Source organism: Haliotis cracherodii, unplaced genomic scaffold (assembly GCF_022045235.1).
Source record: "Haliotis cracherodii isolate W230 unplaced genomic scaffold, xgHalCrac1.p SCAF_25, whole genome shotgun sequence".
NCBI classification, from domain to species: Eukaryota; Metazoa; Mollusca; class Gastropoda; order Lepetellida; family Haliotidae; genus Haliotis; species Haliotis cracherodii.
The window spans coordinates 247012-265452 of NW_027266281.1; the positions used below are offsets into that span (position 1 = coordinate 247012).

An 18441-nucleotide genomic window follows, 5' to 3' on the forward strand; every position below is an offset into this window, starting at 1 on the left:
TGTAAGTAAAACCATGCAGAAATAGGCATCTCTAGTTCAGGCCACACTTATAAATTTTCGTGATTTCTTGCTCCCATCAGTTTTCCCAAAGTACACAAATTAATAATCCTGATTGAAATATATTCAATTAAGGTTTTAAATTTTCAAATGTAAATTAATCCAAAAATCAACCTTGATAAAAGAAAATGCACTTTCCTGCCTCTAAATATCTTTCAAATACGAAATAAATCAGATCTGTCTTTACGAAAGCTTCTAAAGGATTGCATGGCTTAGCTTAGGTACCATCTTCCTGATGCAGGGGAGTTAACTGACTATCAAAGTCCAGTTTCCACCCTTGCCGAACTAGGCTGGTATTATGGAATTACATTTTGGCTGGACAAATGAGTCTATCCATAGTCCAATCAAAATCGCACGACGAAATCGAAACTTAACGTTCGTAAACTGTAATACAGATTTCGGTCGATTGCAGATATTTTCCAAATCTTTTCATGTTTTTAATCGAGGTGCTCACGTGATCTTGCCTGGGTGCCCTCATCTTGTTTGAAGCAAATGCAAGTGATACGAGAGGTGGAATCTGATTGGTCAATAGGAGAGGCATAGAAGGGACATAACTCATAACATCCACTTGTGGTGCTATGATTGAGCCCAGGAATTCCAACTTCGATCGACAAGGGTGGAAACTGTCAGTTAACAGTCTTGTACTGACATCAACATTACATGAGCTCACAAATGTAATATTGAGATTACAATTACAACACCGTTACACATGTTGCATGCTTACATTTACCAAATGCTTCAGCGAGACAGCTGGTCAAAGCACATGCAATATTTCACGACCAGTACCACATAACGTTCACTTTTCTCACAGAGGTTTCAGTTGGTCATAAAGCCAAATACATGCAACTTATTATTCATAGCACTGACCAAAACAGTCACTATACAACCACCAGGACTACAGCCGGCAGAACAACATACGACCTTCACCTTCAACTCTGCAAAGTGATTGCGTCACATACGACCTTCACCTTCAACTTTACAAAGTGATTGGGTCAATGCGCGTCAACAGGTTTGAAATGATTAAACCACAGCTATGACATCACTCTATTGTTTCAACTGTAACTGACACTTGTTCCACCCTTCTCTCTGCTCGGCAAGTGTTTCCCTCCTACATTCATGTTACGTATATGCATTACGAATGTACTGGCTACAACGACAAAATCACACAAAATGCATGTGCAGTGCGAACATACAGGCCAGTTCAAATGCAGCATGGATATCGAAGCACTAAGTTAAACATTCTCATGTATTACATGTAGTTCATCTAGCAACTTTCCATCCAGCATATTTGTGTAGTGTCTATTTTCATATATTATCAATCAATCAATCAATCAATCAATCAATCAATCGACACTTGACCAGAAAATGGAATTTTGGGAAAGAAATATAGTTGTTTTCTTCCTTTGTTCCAGAGGGCCAGATGAACTGTTTGAACCTGATGAGGTATCTGCTTAAACTTCGCAAAGTTGAACTAAACTCCAGTACAGGATGCTAAGATATTCCTGCATCTGGACAAGTTTACCAAGCAAATCATTAATCAAGAAAAGTCGTGAACTGCGCCATCTAGTGGCTCATGAAAGCCAAACAGCATACCAGAAGTAGCATACCACAAGTAGCATACCACAAGTAGCATACCACAAGTAGCATACCATAGACAACATATCATCATGGACAAGGTACTGCACCACATATCGTACAGAGAGCACAATATTGTGATACACATGGTATAATGACAGAGAACTGTAAAACATGTAGAACAATGTAGCACTGTATGTATTGTCAGCAGTGCTCGACATTCAAGCGGGTCCGGGGATCGTAAAGGAGTGCTGCTTCCGTACCAGAATCTTGGACCTGCCACAGTATAACCTCCAACACTCGGTTATAGATAGGACCCCTTGACTTTCAAACTTAACCTCCAACACTGAGCCAGCAGGGGTAAAACGATACACCTGTGCATGATACGTTTTTTTTGTATCGATACAAGACGATACACTTGCAAAATATATCCCTTACCCCAGCATCTTTGTCAGTCAAATATCGCAAATTAATTGTAATTGGTGTCAAGTTCACTAAAATTGCAGCTTCTAAACATGTCTTCAGCTAGCTTTTCCTTTTGAACCTGCTTTGAAATATTTATAGTCTTCTATTTCTCCTATTTGACATAAATATTGTGACTTATGTATCATGACATGTATTGTATCGTGACTTATGTATCATGACATGTATCGTATCGTGACTTATGTATCATGACATGTATTGTATCGTGACTTATGTATCATGACATGTATTGTATCATGACTTATGTATCATGATATGTATTGTATCATGACTTATGTATCATGACATGTATCGTATTGTGACTTATGTATCATGACATGTATCGTACTGTGACTTATGTATCATGACATGTATTGTATCGTGACTTATGTATCATGACATGTATCGTATCGTGACTTATGTATCATGACATGTATTGTATCGTGACTTATGGATCATGACATGTATCGTATCTTGACTTATGTATCATGACATGTATCGTATTGTGACTTATGTATCATGACATGTATCGTACTGTGACATGTATCATGACATGTATCGTATCGTGACTTATGTATCATGACATGTATCGTACTGTGACTTATGTATCATGACATGTATCGTATCGTGACTGATATATCATGATACGTATCGTATCGTGGCCTTGCTGTATCGTTTCACCCCTAGAGTCCAGGGTTTAATTTAGTACACCAATTCCCCGTATTTCCCCGTCAGAGAATAACTTTGAACAGATATAGAGCTGGACACATTCAAAGCTTCTCTACCACATATAATCAACACCCTCGCACTGAAAACATATGCATTTGAACACAGAGAGAGCATTAACAGTGCACCAGTGGATGTGCCCGGGAACCACGTTGATCTGAGACGGTGATTCCAGGAGCCATGATTCTAGGAACTTTGATTTGCGAACCCTGATTCCAAGAAAAATTGTCGCCTGACACAGTGATTCTGGGAACTGTGATTCCTGGAACCATGATTCTGGGAAACTTGACCCTAAGAACCAGAACTTATCATTATTTTGGGAACCAAAACAACATGAAATGGGTTTCCAGGAACCATGCTTCCTGCTTCCAAGGCTCCAAGAAACATATCTTCAGGAACCAAGACTCCAAGAACCACATCTTCAGGAACCAGATCTCCAGGAACCAAAAATCCAAGAACCACATCTTCAGGAACCAGATCTCCAGGAACCAAGACTCCAAGAACCACATCTTCAGGAACCAGATCTCCAGGAGAATATTCTCAAGGAAGCGTGACTCCAGAAGCGAAACTCTGGCAGCCATGACTAGGCCTTGTCTCCGGCCAACTCTCCCGCCATGGACACGGTCTCCACGGACGTGCTCTCCACCTTCACAAATGTCTGCAGGAGGTTCTGAATCTCCTCCAGGAGTGGCTCACAGATCTTCTGATACCCCCGTCGCGTCATGTGGAGATAGTCGTGCATGTCATGATGTGTTATCGTGCCGTCGGCGTTCACGAACCAGCTCGCGTCGATGTTGAGGAAGGTGACGTTCCCTTTCCCCTTCAGCTGCTCTGCCAGGCTCGTGTTGATCTGCAGGATCTTCTCGCGGAGGTGGTTCCGGTTCTCTCCGCGAGGAGGAATGCCCTGGAGAAAGATCAATTTATATCAATCAATCCGATTTTGACCCCAAACAATCACATTAAAATCAGACCTCAGTTTTCGCTACCGCTAAACAAAGATCTGAGGACATCCCATTAGGGGTCATGTCAGAACGACCTTTCATCCGACCAATCAGAGCATCGCTTACCAGATTATGAAAGTGACAGTCGGAATGTGATTTCTAATCATGCAACCTTGAAAACTTTAACTCCGAACGATAGTTACGGGTTTAACGACTGAATCCATTTAATGTAGACCATCTATTAGCCATTCCAGAATGTTCATTTGTTTAGGTTTCAAATTTGTAATCGAGAATTTGTCAAAATATGTTTTTTGAAGCGAAGTCGCAAATTTGAAATTAGTGCCTTAAAGCACGAGAAACCTGCCTTCTGATTGGTCATTCCATTGGTCGGTCAAAGTTCACGCAAGGTCGGTCTGGCGTGACCCGTAATGGGATGTCCTCAGATCTTTGTTTAGCGGTAGCGAGAACTGAGATCTGATTTTAATGAGACTGGACCCCAAATTTCAGGTCAGTGGTATGAAAAATATAAAGTATAAGATTCTAAATTCAAATATTTGTATGTTTTCCTCAAAATGTTCAGTAGGCAGGGAAAAAGAAAAGTAAGGGCATGAGGAATAAGGCATGAAGCAAGTTTAGAGTTACTTCCCTTTCTTTATTGACAGATCTGTCATAATTCGTCATAATTCATCATAATTCGCAACAAGTCTTGAAAGTTTAAGGGAAGTGGTAATGATAACGATAAGTCACAATTTTGACTTCTAATCCATAATAAAGATCTTTCAGGTATCCAAGATGCAACAGCTACAAGCTACTAGGCTACAAAAGCTACTAGGGCTGTTATGATTCACTCACGTATTCGGTGAATCGAACCATATCCATTTATGAATTCAATTCGTAATTCGTGGTCACTAGAATCGAATATTTATGAATATGCAGTCATGTGCATTTACATACCCTGACCATTAAAATATCCATAAGAACATATTATATGCATAGATTTCTTTAAAGACAACAATCTTTAATATTTAATTTGACAGTATTTTAGTCACTGGTCATCGTCACATTTGAGCAGATACTAGTACCTGGATAAGTGCAGTATATAAATGTATAATAAATTAATAATTAACAAACCATGTCAAATAATATATTTTGTTAATGTTTCACTGAATATCATAAATAATACATCAACTGCAGACTTGTTATTGTATTCTTGAATAAATATTCGTATTCGTTACCCTATATTCAGTATACTCATCGTATTTACCTAATAGTGTATTTGTTGCAGTCCTAGTAATTACATACAGTGTTGTCTAAAAATGTAAGCAAACAACTCAAAAATGATTTATCATGTTGTTTTAAGCAAAGTCAAAGCTCCAGATAAGCTTTTGGTGTTGTGGGTATTTTACCCATGCATTTTAAAATCATTGGGTATCATTAATTCTATCTGGGTATTCAAATTTCTGTTACTGACTAGTTTTTACACATGTGGGTATTTAAGTTAAATATTTAAATCACTATTCATCTGGTCCCTGCAAACTGGTGTTGTGTGGGTTCGAGAGCTTTATAGGACTCAAAAATACCACTATACTTCCACAAGAAAGTGTGATGGCAAATGATCATGATGTAACTGTCATCGTGGAGTTTGGCAAAGGTTGATGGAATGCCCCTTTATAATTTCAAAATAAGTTGCTGATTTGCTAATCGAATACGCAGGGTTACTTCACAATATTTTGATGATATGCACAAGTTTTATTTTTGTAGCGTATCTGTAATGTTCGTTGCGTATTTGATACGTTTGGATTTTATTTTACTGCATATTTCTGCATTTCTGATTTTACGCAGATATGCAGCTTATCTTGAGCTCTGAAAGTTTATCTTGAGCCCTGCTTAACACCAGATAAAACCAGATATACTATTCAAAAGAAATTAAAGAACACACAATTTCTTCAATGATTTATAGAGTATACAAATATTATTTTTAATGTATATCTGGTAGAATGAGATGGTAACCATGGTAATGTGACTTCAGATGTTTACCATGCAGGGAGATGAGATTTGTAAATCAATTGCACACTGATCCATTCACCAGAGTAATAATCTAGCAATTTCAGCATGCTAGGGTTTGGATTTGGTGCTTGGTAAATGTGGACATGATTTTCTATTTGTAATGTGTGGATTGTTGTGACTGACTCACCATGACGACGACCTGAGCCTGGGGCTGCTTGGTGTGTATGGCTGAGACAAGCTCCATGATGCCACCGACAACCTGCTCCCCTGTGTGGTCGTGGTTGTTGGTGCCCACCAGCATCACCACCACCTGAAACATGGTACAACACACCTGAAACATGGTACAACACACCTGAAACATGGTACAACACACCTGAAACATGGTACAACACACCTGAAACACGGTACAACACACCTGAAACATGGACCAACACACCTGAAACATGGACCAACACACCTGAAACATGGACCAACACACCTGAAACACGGTACAACACACCTGAAACATGGACCAACACACCTGACACATGGTACAACACACCTGAAACACGGTACAACACACCTGAAACACAGTACAACACACCTGAAACACGGTACAACACACCTGAAACAGGGTACAACACACCTGAAACATGGACCAACACACCTGAAACACAGTACAACACACCTGAAACATGGACCAACACACCTGAAACATGGTACAACACACCTGAAACATGGTACAACACACCTGAAACATGGTACAACACACCTGAAACACAGTACAACACACCTGAAACATGGTACAACACACCTGAAACATGGACCAACACACCTGAAACACAGTACAACACACCTGAAACATGGACCAACACACCTGAAACATGGACCAACACACCTGAAACATGGACCAACACACCTGAAACATGGTACAACACACCTGAAACATGGACCAACACACCTGAAACATGGTACAACACACCTGAAACAGGGTACAACACACCTGAAACATGGACCAACACACCTGAAACACGGTACAACACACCTGAAACATGGACCAACACACCTGAAACACGGTACAACACACCTGAAACATGGACCAACACACCTGAAACATGGTACAACACACCTGAAACATGGTACAACACACCTGAAACATGGACCAACATACCTGAAACAGGGTACAACACACCTGAAACATGGTACAACACCCCTGAAACAGGGTACAACACACCTGAAACATGGACCAACACACCTGAAACAGGGTACAACACACCTGAAACATGGTACAACACATCTGAAACAGGGTACAACACACCTGAAACAGGGTACAACACACCTGAAACATGGTACAACACACCTGAAACACGGTACAACACACGTGAAACACGGTACAACACACCTGAAACAGGGTACAACACACCTGAAACAGGGTACAACACACCTGAAACAGGGTACAACACACCTGAAACATGGTACAACACACCTGAAACAGGGTACAACACACCTGAAACATGGTACAACACACCTGAAACATGGTACAACACACCTGAGACATGGTACAACACACCTGAAACATGGTACAACACACTCACTGCAGGAGACAGACAGACAGACAGACAGATTGCGGCAAACCAACCTTTGGTTCCATGTTGTCCAGTTCCCCATTCTGTACGCGCCACAACACGTGCTGTGTTTGGTCGGCGCCGATTCCAAAGTTGAGGCAATGGAGAGGTTCAAACATCTGCTGCCAGATCTGAAAGTCAACATCAGACTAATCAGACGGAAACATCACTCACAACAGAATTTAGAGCCCCCTATTTCTAATTTTGAGAGTGTACTCATGAATAATTACTCCTAAAGTCGACAATGACCAGAAATACATAAATAGCCATATGGCTACAGGTAAAAATGCAGGTCTACTTACGGGCATATGCTGCAGTTGTGCGATCAGCGAGTCTCCGATGAACACGACCTCCGGCTCTCTCTCCTTGGCCTCCAGCAGGAAGCGCTTGTGCTGCACATACAAACAGAAAATGGCTTTCAACGGTTTTTAGTCCTCATCATTCATTTTATAAAACCTTTAAAGCTGCACTACACCAAAATTTTCACTTTTTTATTCAAATTGTGTGGTGGCGGGTGCCAGGTAAAGCAGGACATCCTCACCCTTTTCAGTCATCCATTCATATCTTTATCACTCTAAATAGCGTGTTTCTGGAGAAAATTGAGACTTATTATTATCTAGCGTTGGCATTTTGTATTAGTTAGTTTGTTTGTTCCTTCTTTAACGCTCCACTCAGCAATATTCTAGCTGTATGAAAGCGGTCTGTAAATAAACGAGTCAATCCAGTGATTGACATCAGAGGCATCGATCTACGCAACTGGGATACAATGACATGCATCAACCAAGTCAGCGAGCCTAAACACCCGATCCCGTTAGTAGCCTCTTCCCACAAGCACAGTCGCCTTTTACGACAAGCATGGGTTGCTGAAGACCTATTCCACCCCGGATCTTCATGGGTTGCATTTTGTATTACAATCAAGTGTTAAGAATATTAAGACCGAAACGAAGCAGCATCCCACAGGATCCCCCAGGATCCCTTGAGAGCACATAGTAAATATACATGTGAATGATACTCTAGGAGTTCAGGGTTCCTTGTAATGATCACCTTAAGCATGCTTTATAATCATGTCATTATTGAATTCTCTCACTGATTATGTAACACTAAAACTGGTATCGTATTCCACGTATTAAGCGCCACGCTCTAATAAGCGCCCACGGCGATATTTGCTCATATATTGGCACGTGAACAATCCCAATCAGCACCCCTTCTGATTGATCAATGTAAACAAGACTTATTCATTCGCGTACAATACGCACTCCTTCTGGAAAAATATATCTGCCGTAAATAAACATTTCAGGCTGTCAGCATAAACCACGAAATTTATCTTTCAAATGTTTTTTTTCACCAAAATAATACTTTAATAAGAGTCCCCTATTTCTAATTTTGAGGGCTCCCTGGGCGCTTATTACATCGAATACGGTATTACCGGTACACGGTAAAAGTCGCAAAGTCGATGTATGCAGATATATTTGTCTAAAGGGGTGTCGCAAGTGGAGGAAAACATAACAGCATACAATGGACATCACAACGAAGACTTAGGTATCACAATAGTCTGCAATGTCAGGAAACACGCAGCCCACGACTACCGTATTCGACATAACAATCGCCCAGGGCGCTCTCAAAATTAGAAATAGGGGGCTCTTATTAGAATATTATTTTGGTGAAAAACAACAGAGTTGAAAGATCGTAAATTTCATGGTTTATCCAGAATTTAATGAATTAAGGGTGCGATAACACACGTATTACATTGATCAATTGTGATACTATGATCAATCGAAAGGGGTGCTAATTGGGATTGTTCACTAGCCAATTGTTTAGCAAATATTGCTGTGGGCGCTTAATAGAGGGGGGCGCTTCATAAACTTCACTGAAATATCTTAAATTCATGCATTCTTCAAGTCAGTTTGGGCCAAAATGTCCCCAGATTCATGCCATGGCAGAAACAGACCTATTAGCTGGCTATGACTGGTAACAACAGACAGGCGAAAAGGCTCTGTGTTAAATGCACATATTCAGGTCAATGAAACATTACATATGAACGAACTCATCGACTGATTTTCAGAAAACTTCCATGTTGTACTCGGGAGGAGCATTCTTTACCTGAAATGTAAACTTCACACACTCAGGACCGCACTCAACAATATCCCTACTACATGACAGCGGTCTGTAAATAATCAGGTCTGGGCCAGACATTTAATCCAGTGATTGACATCATGAGCATTGATCTTGTCAATTGAGAGATAATGACATGCATCAATCAAGTCAGCAAGACTGTCCATCAGATCCCATTAATCGCCTCTCATGACAAGCATGCGTTGCTGAAGATGAATTCTTACTAGGACCTTCACTAGGACACACACGTCATCAGGCTCGCTGACTTGGTTGATGCATGTCATTGATCCCAATTGCGAGGATTGATGCTCATGATGTCAATCACTGGATTGTCTAGTCCAGACTCATTTATTTACAGACCACCGTCATACAGCTGCGATATTCCTGAGTGGCGCCTTAAAGAACAACAAACAAAACAGGGCCACACACTTTGGGATATGTCAAAATGTAATTTTATTGGCTTATATATATTCTGTTGACAGTTTTGAGGTACACCATTTGATATGTGAAAGAAATAGCTTCTTCTTTCGACTATGGCAGATTTCAGATTCCTTGTCGCTCTCCTGCTAGGGAGATGTGCTTCTAGTTCAGTAGATGTACACCTGACATGGGTGAGCTGAACCTTCTACTCTTGTGTCTGTCAAGTTTATATACATTTAATTGTGTTCTTAAATAAACGGGACCATTTGTTATAGAGTTAAAAGACAATATTACTTGATGTGCAATATTTATTGGCACCAAAAACATATGCAGTAATAATTAATTCATCCTCCGATATAAAGTCCCGTCGGACGGGCACCTGTCAGCTTACTCGTGTCGCGGTCTGCACTGCGACAGCCATTTCCTGTCACGTTTAGCTCGCGATTCTCACGTGCATCACGTACCAAACTCATCCAGCGTCCGTCTCCCTGCACATCCTCCACAACTTGTGCTTCCGCCGCGGGGTTCATTCTTTAACAGACCAGATAATCGGGAAAATGTCGCAGCTTTGATAATGATTATGTGCCTCGAAACTTCATCAACATTTAACCGGAAGAAAGGTTAGACAACTCTCATACTTGATGACAATGAAGACCGCTAAAACTGATACACGTGTATTGAAGACCTTTTTCAATCGAAAGATTTCCTTCCTTGTTGTTAAGAGGGACTTCAGACAAGGTGGAACACGAGTATTGTAAGGGTAACGCTATTTTTCAGAGCATTATTATTTGCAGAAGCCCGAGGTCTTCCATTAACTGCCCGACGAAGGAGGGCAGTTGAAAAGACCGAGGGCTTCTGCAAATGAAAATGCCCTGAAAAATAGCGTTACTGTTATTATAGCTAATATGGATGGAATTGTCATCAAATAAAAAGTAACAACAATATCGGTTTTGAAACATTTACTGCAATCAACACGAATGTCACTGACCCACTTTTACAAATATGGAAACGTCATAGAACAAACCAGATGACGTCACTATTGAACGTGACGACACGTATCCCTATCCTATGACGTCACCTAACAACGGGCGTGATAATGGCCCGTAGTCAAGCAATATAAGGGCATTATCAAGATACAGTGGCCCGCTCATTTCTTATAACATGCAGGCGGTTTAAAGATAATTCTACCCATTTTAGCTATAATTCTACCCATTTTAGCTATAATTCTACCCATTTTAGCTATAATTCTATCCATTTTAGCTATAATACAATGATATTTGGTGACTAGTACAGAGAGCTACGAATCGCATCAGGACAACCCACGTCCCAATGGTGTATGGCTAATCAGAAAAATACATGGTCCGAGTTTCAAATAACCTGTAGATTCTAGGAAACATTCAATCTCTGAAATATTTTGTTAAAGGTGTTTTCGTTAAACTGTCTTTCAATAGATAACATAAGATAGATACGCGGTAAATCGCAAAGAACAGTGAAGAGCGATGCGTGGTTAAATTCACGATAAAAAATTATTCTATCATGACGTAATTTCTGAAGATTCGAACATGCCCTCGCTAATTGATGACGTCGTAATTTGGACGACATTATTTTTAATAGGGAAGTGTCTCGTGAGTTGTTCCCCTTAGATGTACCAGGACAACGTAGATAAACGCAATGCATCCAAAAGATATGACAATCGGTATCGGGAGAAAAGGTACAGATAATCGACGTGGGGATTTTGAGAGTATGTTAGAAAAATCAAACTTTTTTTACCCACTGATTCGTAAAATGGACTTGTCCGACACTTCAGAGGTCGGATTCTGATTAAAACTTGTACATTTTACCAACATCCTTCAAGAGGCTGTACATATAACGTTGATATCTCATATAACTGTTTGTTTGTTGTTGAACACCGTTCTCAGTAATATTCCATCTATATGACGGCGGTATATCTGTAAATAATAGAGTCTGAACCAGACAATCCAGTGATGAATATCATGAGCATCGATCCGCGCAATTGGGATCGATGACATGTATCAACCAAGTCAGGTAGCCTGACAACCCGATCCCTATTAGTCGCCTTTACGACAAGCATAGTCGCCTTTTACGACAAGCATAGTCACCTTTTACGACAAGCATAGTCACCTTTTACGACAAGCATAGTCACCTTTTACGACAAGCATAGTCGCCTTTTACGACAAGCATAGTTGCCTTTTACGACAAGCATAGTTGCCTTTTACGACAAGCATAGTCGCCTTTTACGACAAGCATAGTTGCCTTTTACGACAAGCATAGTCGCCTTTTACGACAAGCGTAGTTGCCTTTTACGACAAACATAGTCACCTTTTACGACAAGCATAGTTGCCTTTTACGACAAGCATAGTTGCCTTTTACGACAAGCGTAGTTGCCTTTTACGACAAGCGTAGTTGCCTTTTACGACAAGCGTAGTTGCCTTTTACGGCGAGCATAGTCACCTTTTACGGCGAGCATGGGTTGCTGAAGACCTATTCTACTCCGGATCTTCACGGGTTTGATATCTCATACACGAAAAAACGACCAGTGTTCGTTGTTTATCGTTGGTGCTGCGCACCTCATAGTTTATTCTCCCTACAGTGACGTCGTTTATTTCTAAAATATATCCATCATCCATATACATATGTGCTCTTGATGTAAAATCAGCCCAGAACTTTAATGTAAGAACGTTTCTGTTTATTATTTGTTGTTTAACCCTGCACTCGGGCATATATGACGGCGGTCTGTAAATAATCGAGTCTGGACCAGACAATCCAGTGAATGACATCATGAACATCGATCCACTCCAAGCTCGTGGCCATTTGTTCGACTGGGTTCCGTCTAAGCGCAGACAGGCATAGCTAAAGTATTTGTCAACTTGTTGCGTGATTCACGTATATTTCCCCCATGCATCATATATAATCCAGCTGCTATTGAAAACACATCGGGACTTACAGTATCATTCTGTAGGATTGAACACATTCAACTGTATCTTGGGAATATTTTTAAATGCAAGACATACGTCAAATTACAAATTATTCCTGGGGGATTCTGACCGAAGGACTTGTAAGTCGTATACGCATTCTGATTGGTTTGTCGTATTTTCGCACACAACATTCATCGATAGGTTTGGTTGGTTTGTTGTTTTACGCCGCACTCAGCGGTGGAACGAAAAATATAGATTTATTATAAGATTCCAAATTCAAATATTTGTATGTATTTCCTCAAAATGTTCAGTAGGCAGGGAAAAACGAAAAGTATGGACATGAGGTTGGTTGGTTAGTTGGTTTGTTGTTTAACGCCGCACTCAGCAATATTCAAGCTATACAACGGCGGTCTGTAAATAATCGAGTCTGGACCAGACAATCCAGTGATTGACATGAGCATCGATCCTCGCAATTGGGATCGATGGCATGCATCAACCAAGTCAGCGAGCCTGAGCACGTGTGTGTCCCAGTGTCCCAGTGTGTCATAATCGTTCGATAATCGATAATCAGTTTCTTCAAACCAACGATCATTCTTGAAATGGAGCTTGTCTTGTAGAGGTATGTCCCATGGGGATTGCTGGTCGTAGTTAAGCGACGAAATGGATCGCGCAGTCAGCCCCCTTGTCTCGGCTAATTGCGTGTCATTGCAGCGTGGATCGTTGCTCACACTATCGATCACTGGTTAGCCAGGTCCAGATTCGATTATTTACAGGCCGTCGTCATACAACTGGAATATTGCACAGATCGGCGTAAAACAATACACAAAACCTCTACCTATATTCTCGTGTATATTTCACCCGACCCTGGTTCCAAAGCGTTAACCCTCAACGCACAGAGCGGCGTAAAACAATACACAAAACCTCTACCTATATACTCGTGTATATTTCACCCGACCGAGGTTCCAAAGCGTTAAGGAGCGGTCGGGTAGCCAAGTGGTTAAAGCGTACGCTAGTCACGCCGAAGACCCGGGTTCGATTCCCGACATGGGTACAATGGTTGAAGCCCATTTCTGGTGTCCCCCGCCGTGATATTGCTGGAATATTGCTAAAAGCGGCGTAAAACCGTACTCACTCACTCCAAAGCGTTATCTCCAACGCACAGAGCGGCTTAAAACAATACACAAAACCTCTACCTAGTTACTCGTGTATATTTCACCCGACCCTGGTTCCAAAGCGTTAACCTCCAACAAAATACGTGTGATAAAAGAATATCATTAATAATTTTACCTTTGTCATCCAGCTGTGCGTTTAATTGATACACTTGTCAGTGAATGGTGATCTATGCCCTCTAGCCTCGCGTATACACACAAGTACACAAGACCCAGCGTTCAATACATACAGGCTCCTTATATAGCGGTTAGTGATCAGTGAAGCGCATTAAGAGACGTTTGTATACAGTACTGACGTTCACAGCAGATAGTGTACAGTGTATTGGATCGATGACAGTTGACATATATAAGCTGTGTTCGTCTATTACTGAAGGACATATGTTGTTTATAGCACACGTTATCCCAGACGCTGTTTGCCCTGTATAGAATATAGGGCACCAGGGTGGTTGTCAGGGGTCCTGGCCTTTGTCTGTGTGTCAAGCTATTGGTACCTGTCTGTGAGGTATGGGTTTTACACACCTCATGCCATGTTATAGCGGGAGGGTGGGAGACTGTGGTCTACGTCACGAGGCGACGCTTTCACCGCGAGGCTATCCCGCCACAAGCCATGCTGAGTTTGATTATCAATCTGAATGATTTTTTTCAAAAATATTTTCATTTTTTTTACATTACAGTATGTGTGCTCTCAGTGGATGTGTGTGAAGCACAAATTATTTATTTACGTCACTCATCTGAGCAGTGTCACTAACCCACACACTACCACTCTCACTCGCTGTCTCACTCACTCACCCACTCCTACTCTCACTCGCCGTCTCACTCACTCACTCCTACACTCACTCGCCGTCTCACTCACCCACTCCTACTCTCACTCGCCGTTTCACTCACCCACTCACTCCTACTCTCACTCGCCGTCTCACTCACCCACTCCTACACTCACTCTCCGTCTCACTCCCTCACCCACTCACTCCTACTCTCACTCGCCGTCTCACTCACTCACTCACTCCTACTCTCACTCGCCGTCTCACTCACCCACTCACTCCTACTCTCACTCGCCGTCTCACTCACTCACCCACTCCTACTCTCACTCGCCGTCTCACTCACTCACCCACTCACTCCTACTCTCACTCGCCGTCTCACTCACTCACTCACTCCTACTCTCACTCGCCGTCTCACTCACTCACCCACTCACTCCTACTCTCACTCGCCGTCTCACTCACCCACTCACTCCTACTCTCACTCGCCGTCTCACTCACTCACTCCTACTCTCACTCGCCGTCTCACTCACCCACTCACTCCTACTCTCACTCGCCGTCTCACTCACTCACCCACTCCTACTCTCACTCGCCGTCTCACTCACCCACTCCTACTCTCACTCGCCGTCTCACTCACTCACTCACTCCTACTCTCACTCACCGTCTCACTCACTGCTACTCTCACTCGCCGTCTCACTCACTCACCCATTCCTACTCTCACTCGCCGTCTCACTCACTCACTCCTACTCTCCCTCACCGTCTCACTCACTCACTCCTACTCTCACTCGCCGTCTCACTCACTCAATCCTACTCTCCCTCACCTTCTCACTCACCCACTCCTACTCTCACTCGCCGTCTCACTCACTCAATCCTACTCTCCCTCACCGTCTCACTCACCCACTCCTACTCTCACTCGCCGTCTCACTCACTCACTCACTCCTACTCTCACTCGCCGTCTCACTCACCCACTCCTACTCTCACTCGCCGTCTCACTCACTCACTCACTCCTACTCTCACTCACCGTCTCACTCACTCACTCACTGCTACTCTCACTCGCCGTCCCACTCACTCACCCATTCCTACTCTCACTCGCCGTCTCTCTCACTCACTCCTACTCTCACTCGCCGTCTCACTAACCATTCACTCCTACTCTCAATCGCCGTCTCACTCACTCACCCACTCCTACTCTCACTCGCCGTCTCACTCACTCACTCCTACTCTCACACGCCGTCTCACTCACCCACTCCTACTCTCACTCGCCGTCTCACTCACTCACTCACTCCTACTCTCACTCGCCGTCTCTCTCACTCACTCCTTCTCTCACTCGCCGTCTCACTAACCATTCACTCCTACTCTCACTCGCCGTCTCACTAACCATTCACTCCTACTCTCACTCGCCGTCCCACTCACTCACCCATTCCTACTCTCACTCGCCGTCTCTCTCACTCACTCCTACTCTCACTCGCCGTCTCACTAACCATTCACTCCTACTCTCAATCGCCGTCTCACTCACTCACCCACTCCTACTCTCACTCGCCGTCTCACTCACTCACCCACTCACTCCTACTCTCACTCGCCGTCTCACTCACTCACTCACTCCTATTCTCACTCGCCGTTTCACTCACTCACTCCTACTCTCACTCGCCGTCTCACTCACCCACTCACTCCTACTCTCACTCGCCGTCTCACTCACTCACCCACTCCTACTCTCACTCACCGTCTCACTCAGTCACTCACTCCTACTCTCACTCGCCGTCTCACTCACTCACCCACTCCTACCCTCACTCGCCGTCTCACTCAGTCACTCACTCCTACTCTCACTCGCCGTCTCACTCACTCACTCACTCCTATTCTCACTCGCCGTTTCACTCACTCACTCCTACTCTCACTCGCCGTCTCACTCAGTCACTCACTCCTACTCCCACTCGCCGTCTCACTCACTCACTCCTACTCCCACTCGCCGTCTCACTCACCCACTCAGTAATACTCTCACTTGCCGTCTCACTCAGTCACTCAGTAATACTCTCACTTGCCGTCTCACTTAGTCACTCAAATCTACTCTCACTCGCCGTCTCACTCACTCACTCACTCCTACTCTCACTCGCCGTCTCACCCACCCACTCACTCCTACTCTCACTCACCGTCTCAACCACTAGGCTACCCCACCGCCCCGTTCTTAATAAACTTGTTCATCATAATGCTAATCGAAAATATTTCTCCAGTTATACCAGGCGCATAAGTTTGCTGTAAGAGGAAAACCCGCAGTGATGCAGGTCTCAGACGTTTACCACCTCGGCACCGGTGTCCCCTTCAAACTGTGAACAAGACACCAGGTTTACTGAGTAGACTGTTCCATGTCCCCAGATCAATTAATAATACAATTATTACATCTACGGTATGATGACGTCACAGGTTTACGAAACACTATTATTGTGTGAAAGACATAATGTATAATGATTGTCACTGGCCTACACGTGAGATACACGTGCTTCAGTGTGGGACAGGACCGAAACTGTAGACACTCTAAGGAATCATACTTGCTGAGCACTAAAACCATTCCACCTGCTTCCTCTTTACCAGTGTTGCCTAACGTGTTGCGTGCAATGGTAGAACCGAACCTCATCGATCTAAAAATCATCACTCCTTATATGTCTGTCTTCACACACACACACACACACACACACACACACACACACACACACACACACACACACACACACGGGGCGGTGGGGTAGCCTAGTGGTTAAAACGTTTGCATGGCACGCCGAAGACCTGGGGTCGATTCTCCATATGGCTACAATGTGTGAAGCCCATTTCTTGGGTTCCCCGCCGTGATATTGCTTGAATATTGCTAAAAGCGGCGTAAAGCCATACTCTCTCTCACACACACACACGCGCACGCACGCACGCGCGCCACCAGCCTCCCCATCACTTAAAAAAAAAGAAAAGAAAGAAAATTAGAAAAAAAAGTACGCAAGACAGACTACCACCGCACAACGTGGTCCCTTCGTCCCTGTGTAATGTACTACTTCGCCGGCGTCGCCCGACAGATCGATACAGGTGATTGGTTGCTATCGATCTATAGTGATCCGATCGGGAGATAGACAGCAAGGGGATCAAATAACAGCGAACGCTGTCTTTCCCAGCCAGCGGATTACCCCGCGTTACTGTGACGGGGCCGGCATACCACGCAGAGTATCTGTTTGCCGCGACATCACGGGGACGACAGACAGGTAGGTTACTGTCGCTAGACATCCCTGTCAGGGTAATGCTGAAGACGACACGGCTGTCGTGTTGTTAGACAAGCAGATATCCAATACCACTAACGCGACTCGTTTCTTCACTGTGTAGGCCATACCAGAACACAGGGCCGGGACGTTCAAACTTGTATCTAAACTCCCGCTACAGATCAACAATTTGAGCGCGCTGTCACTTATCATCGCGAGAAGAGCTATAAACTTACTTAGTTTTGTGAAACTTGAACCCGTCAGTTGTGTCCATGTTTGCAATTGATATATTTGTTTATTTGATATAAATGCTTAACAGATATTGGTCGATAGTGAAAAGTTACTATTTTGGTTTTGGTGAGTGAAAATGACACAGTTCTGTTTTCGTTCAAATCAAATGTTACAAATTTCGGCATTATTTGGGTACTGGTCATTTGTTCATTTTGCATGTGG

At 43.1% G+C, this 18441-nt stretch overlaps 1 protein-coding gene across 1 annotated transcript; it reads right to left on the reverse strand.

The window, feature by feature from the left end:
- Window positions 1-8: 8 nt before the first annotated feature.
- On the reverse strand, window positions 9-10502 carry LOC139472720 (platelet-activating factor acetylhydrolase IB subunit alpha2-like). The gene is made up of 5 exons (XM_071255171.1): window positions 10369-10502; window positions 7675-7764; window positions 7387-7503; window positions 5956-6078; window positions 9-3724 (listed from the first exon to the last, which is right to left on the reverse strand). Exons 1-5 carry the CDS (start codon window positions 10432-10434, stop codon window positions 3404-3406), a joined length of 717 nt encoding a protein of 238 aa, XP_071111272.1. The 5' UTR covers window positions 10435-10502; the 3' UTR covers window positions 9-3403.
- Between the last annotated feature and the right edge of the window lie 7939 nt (window positions 10503-18441).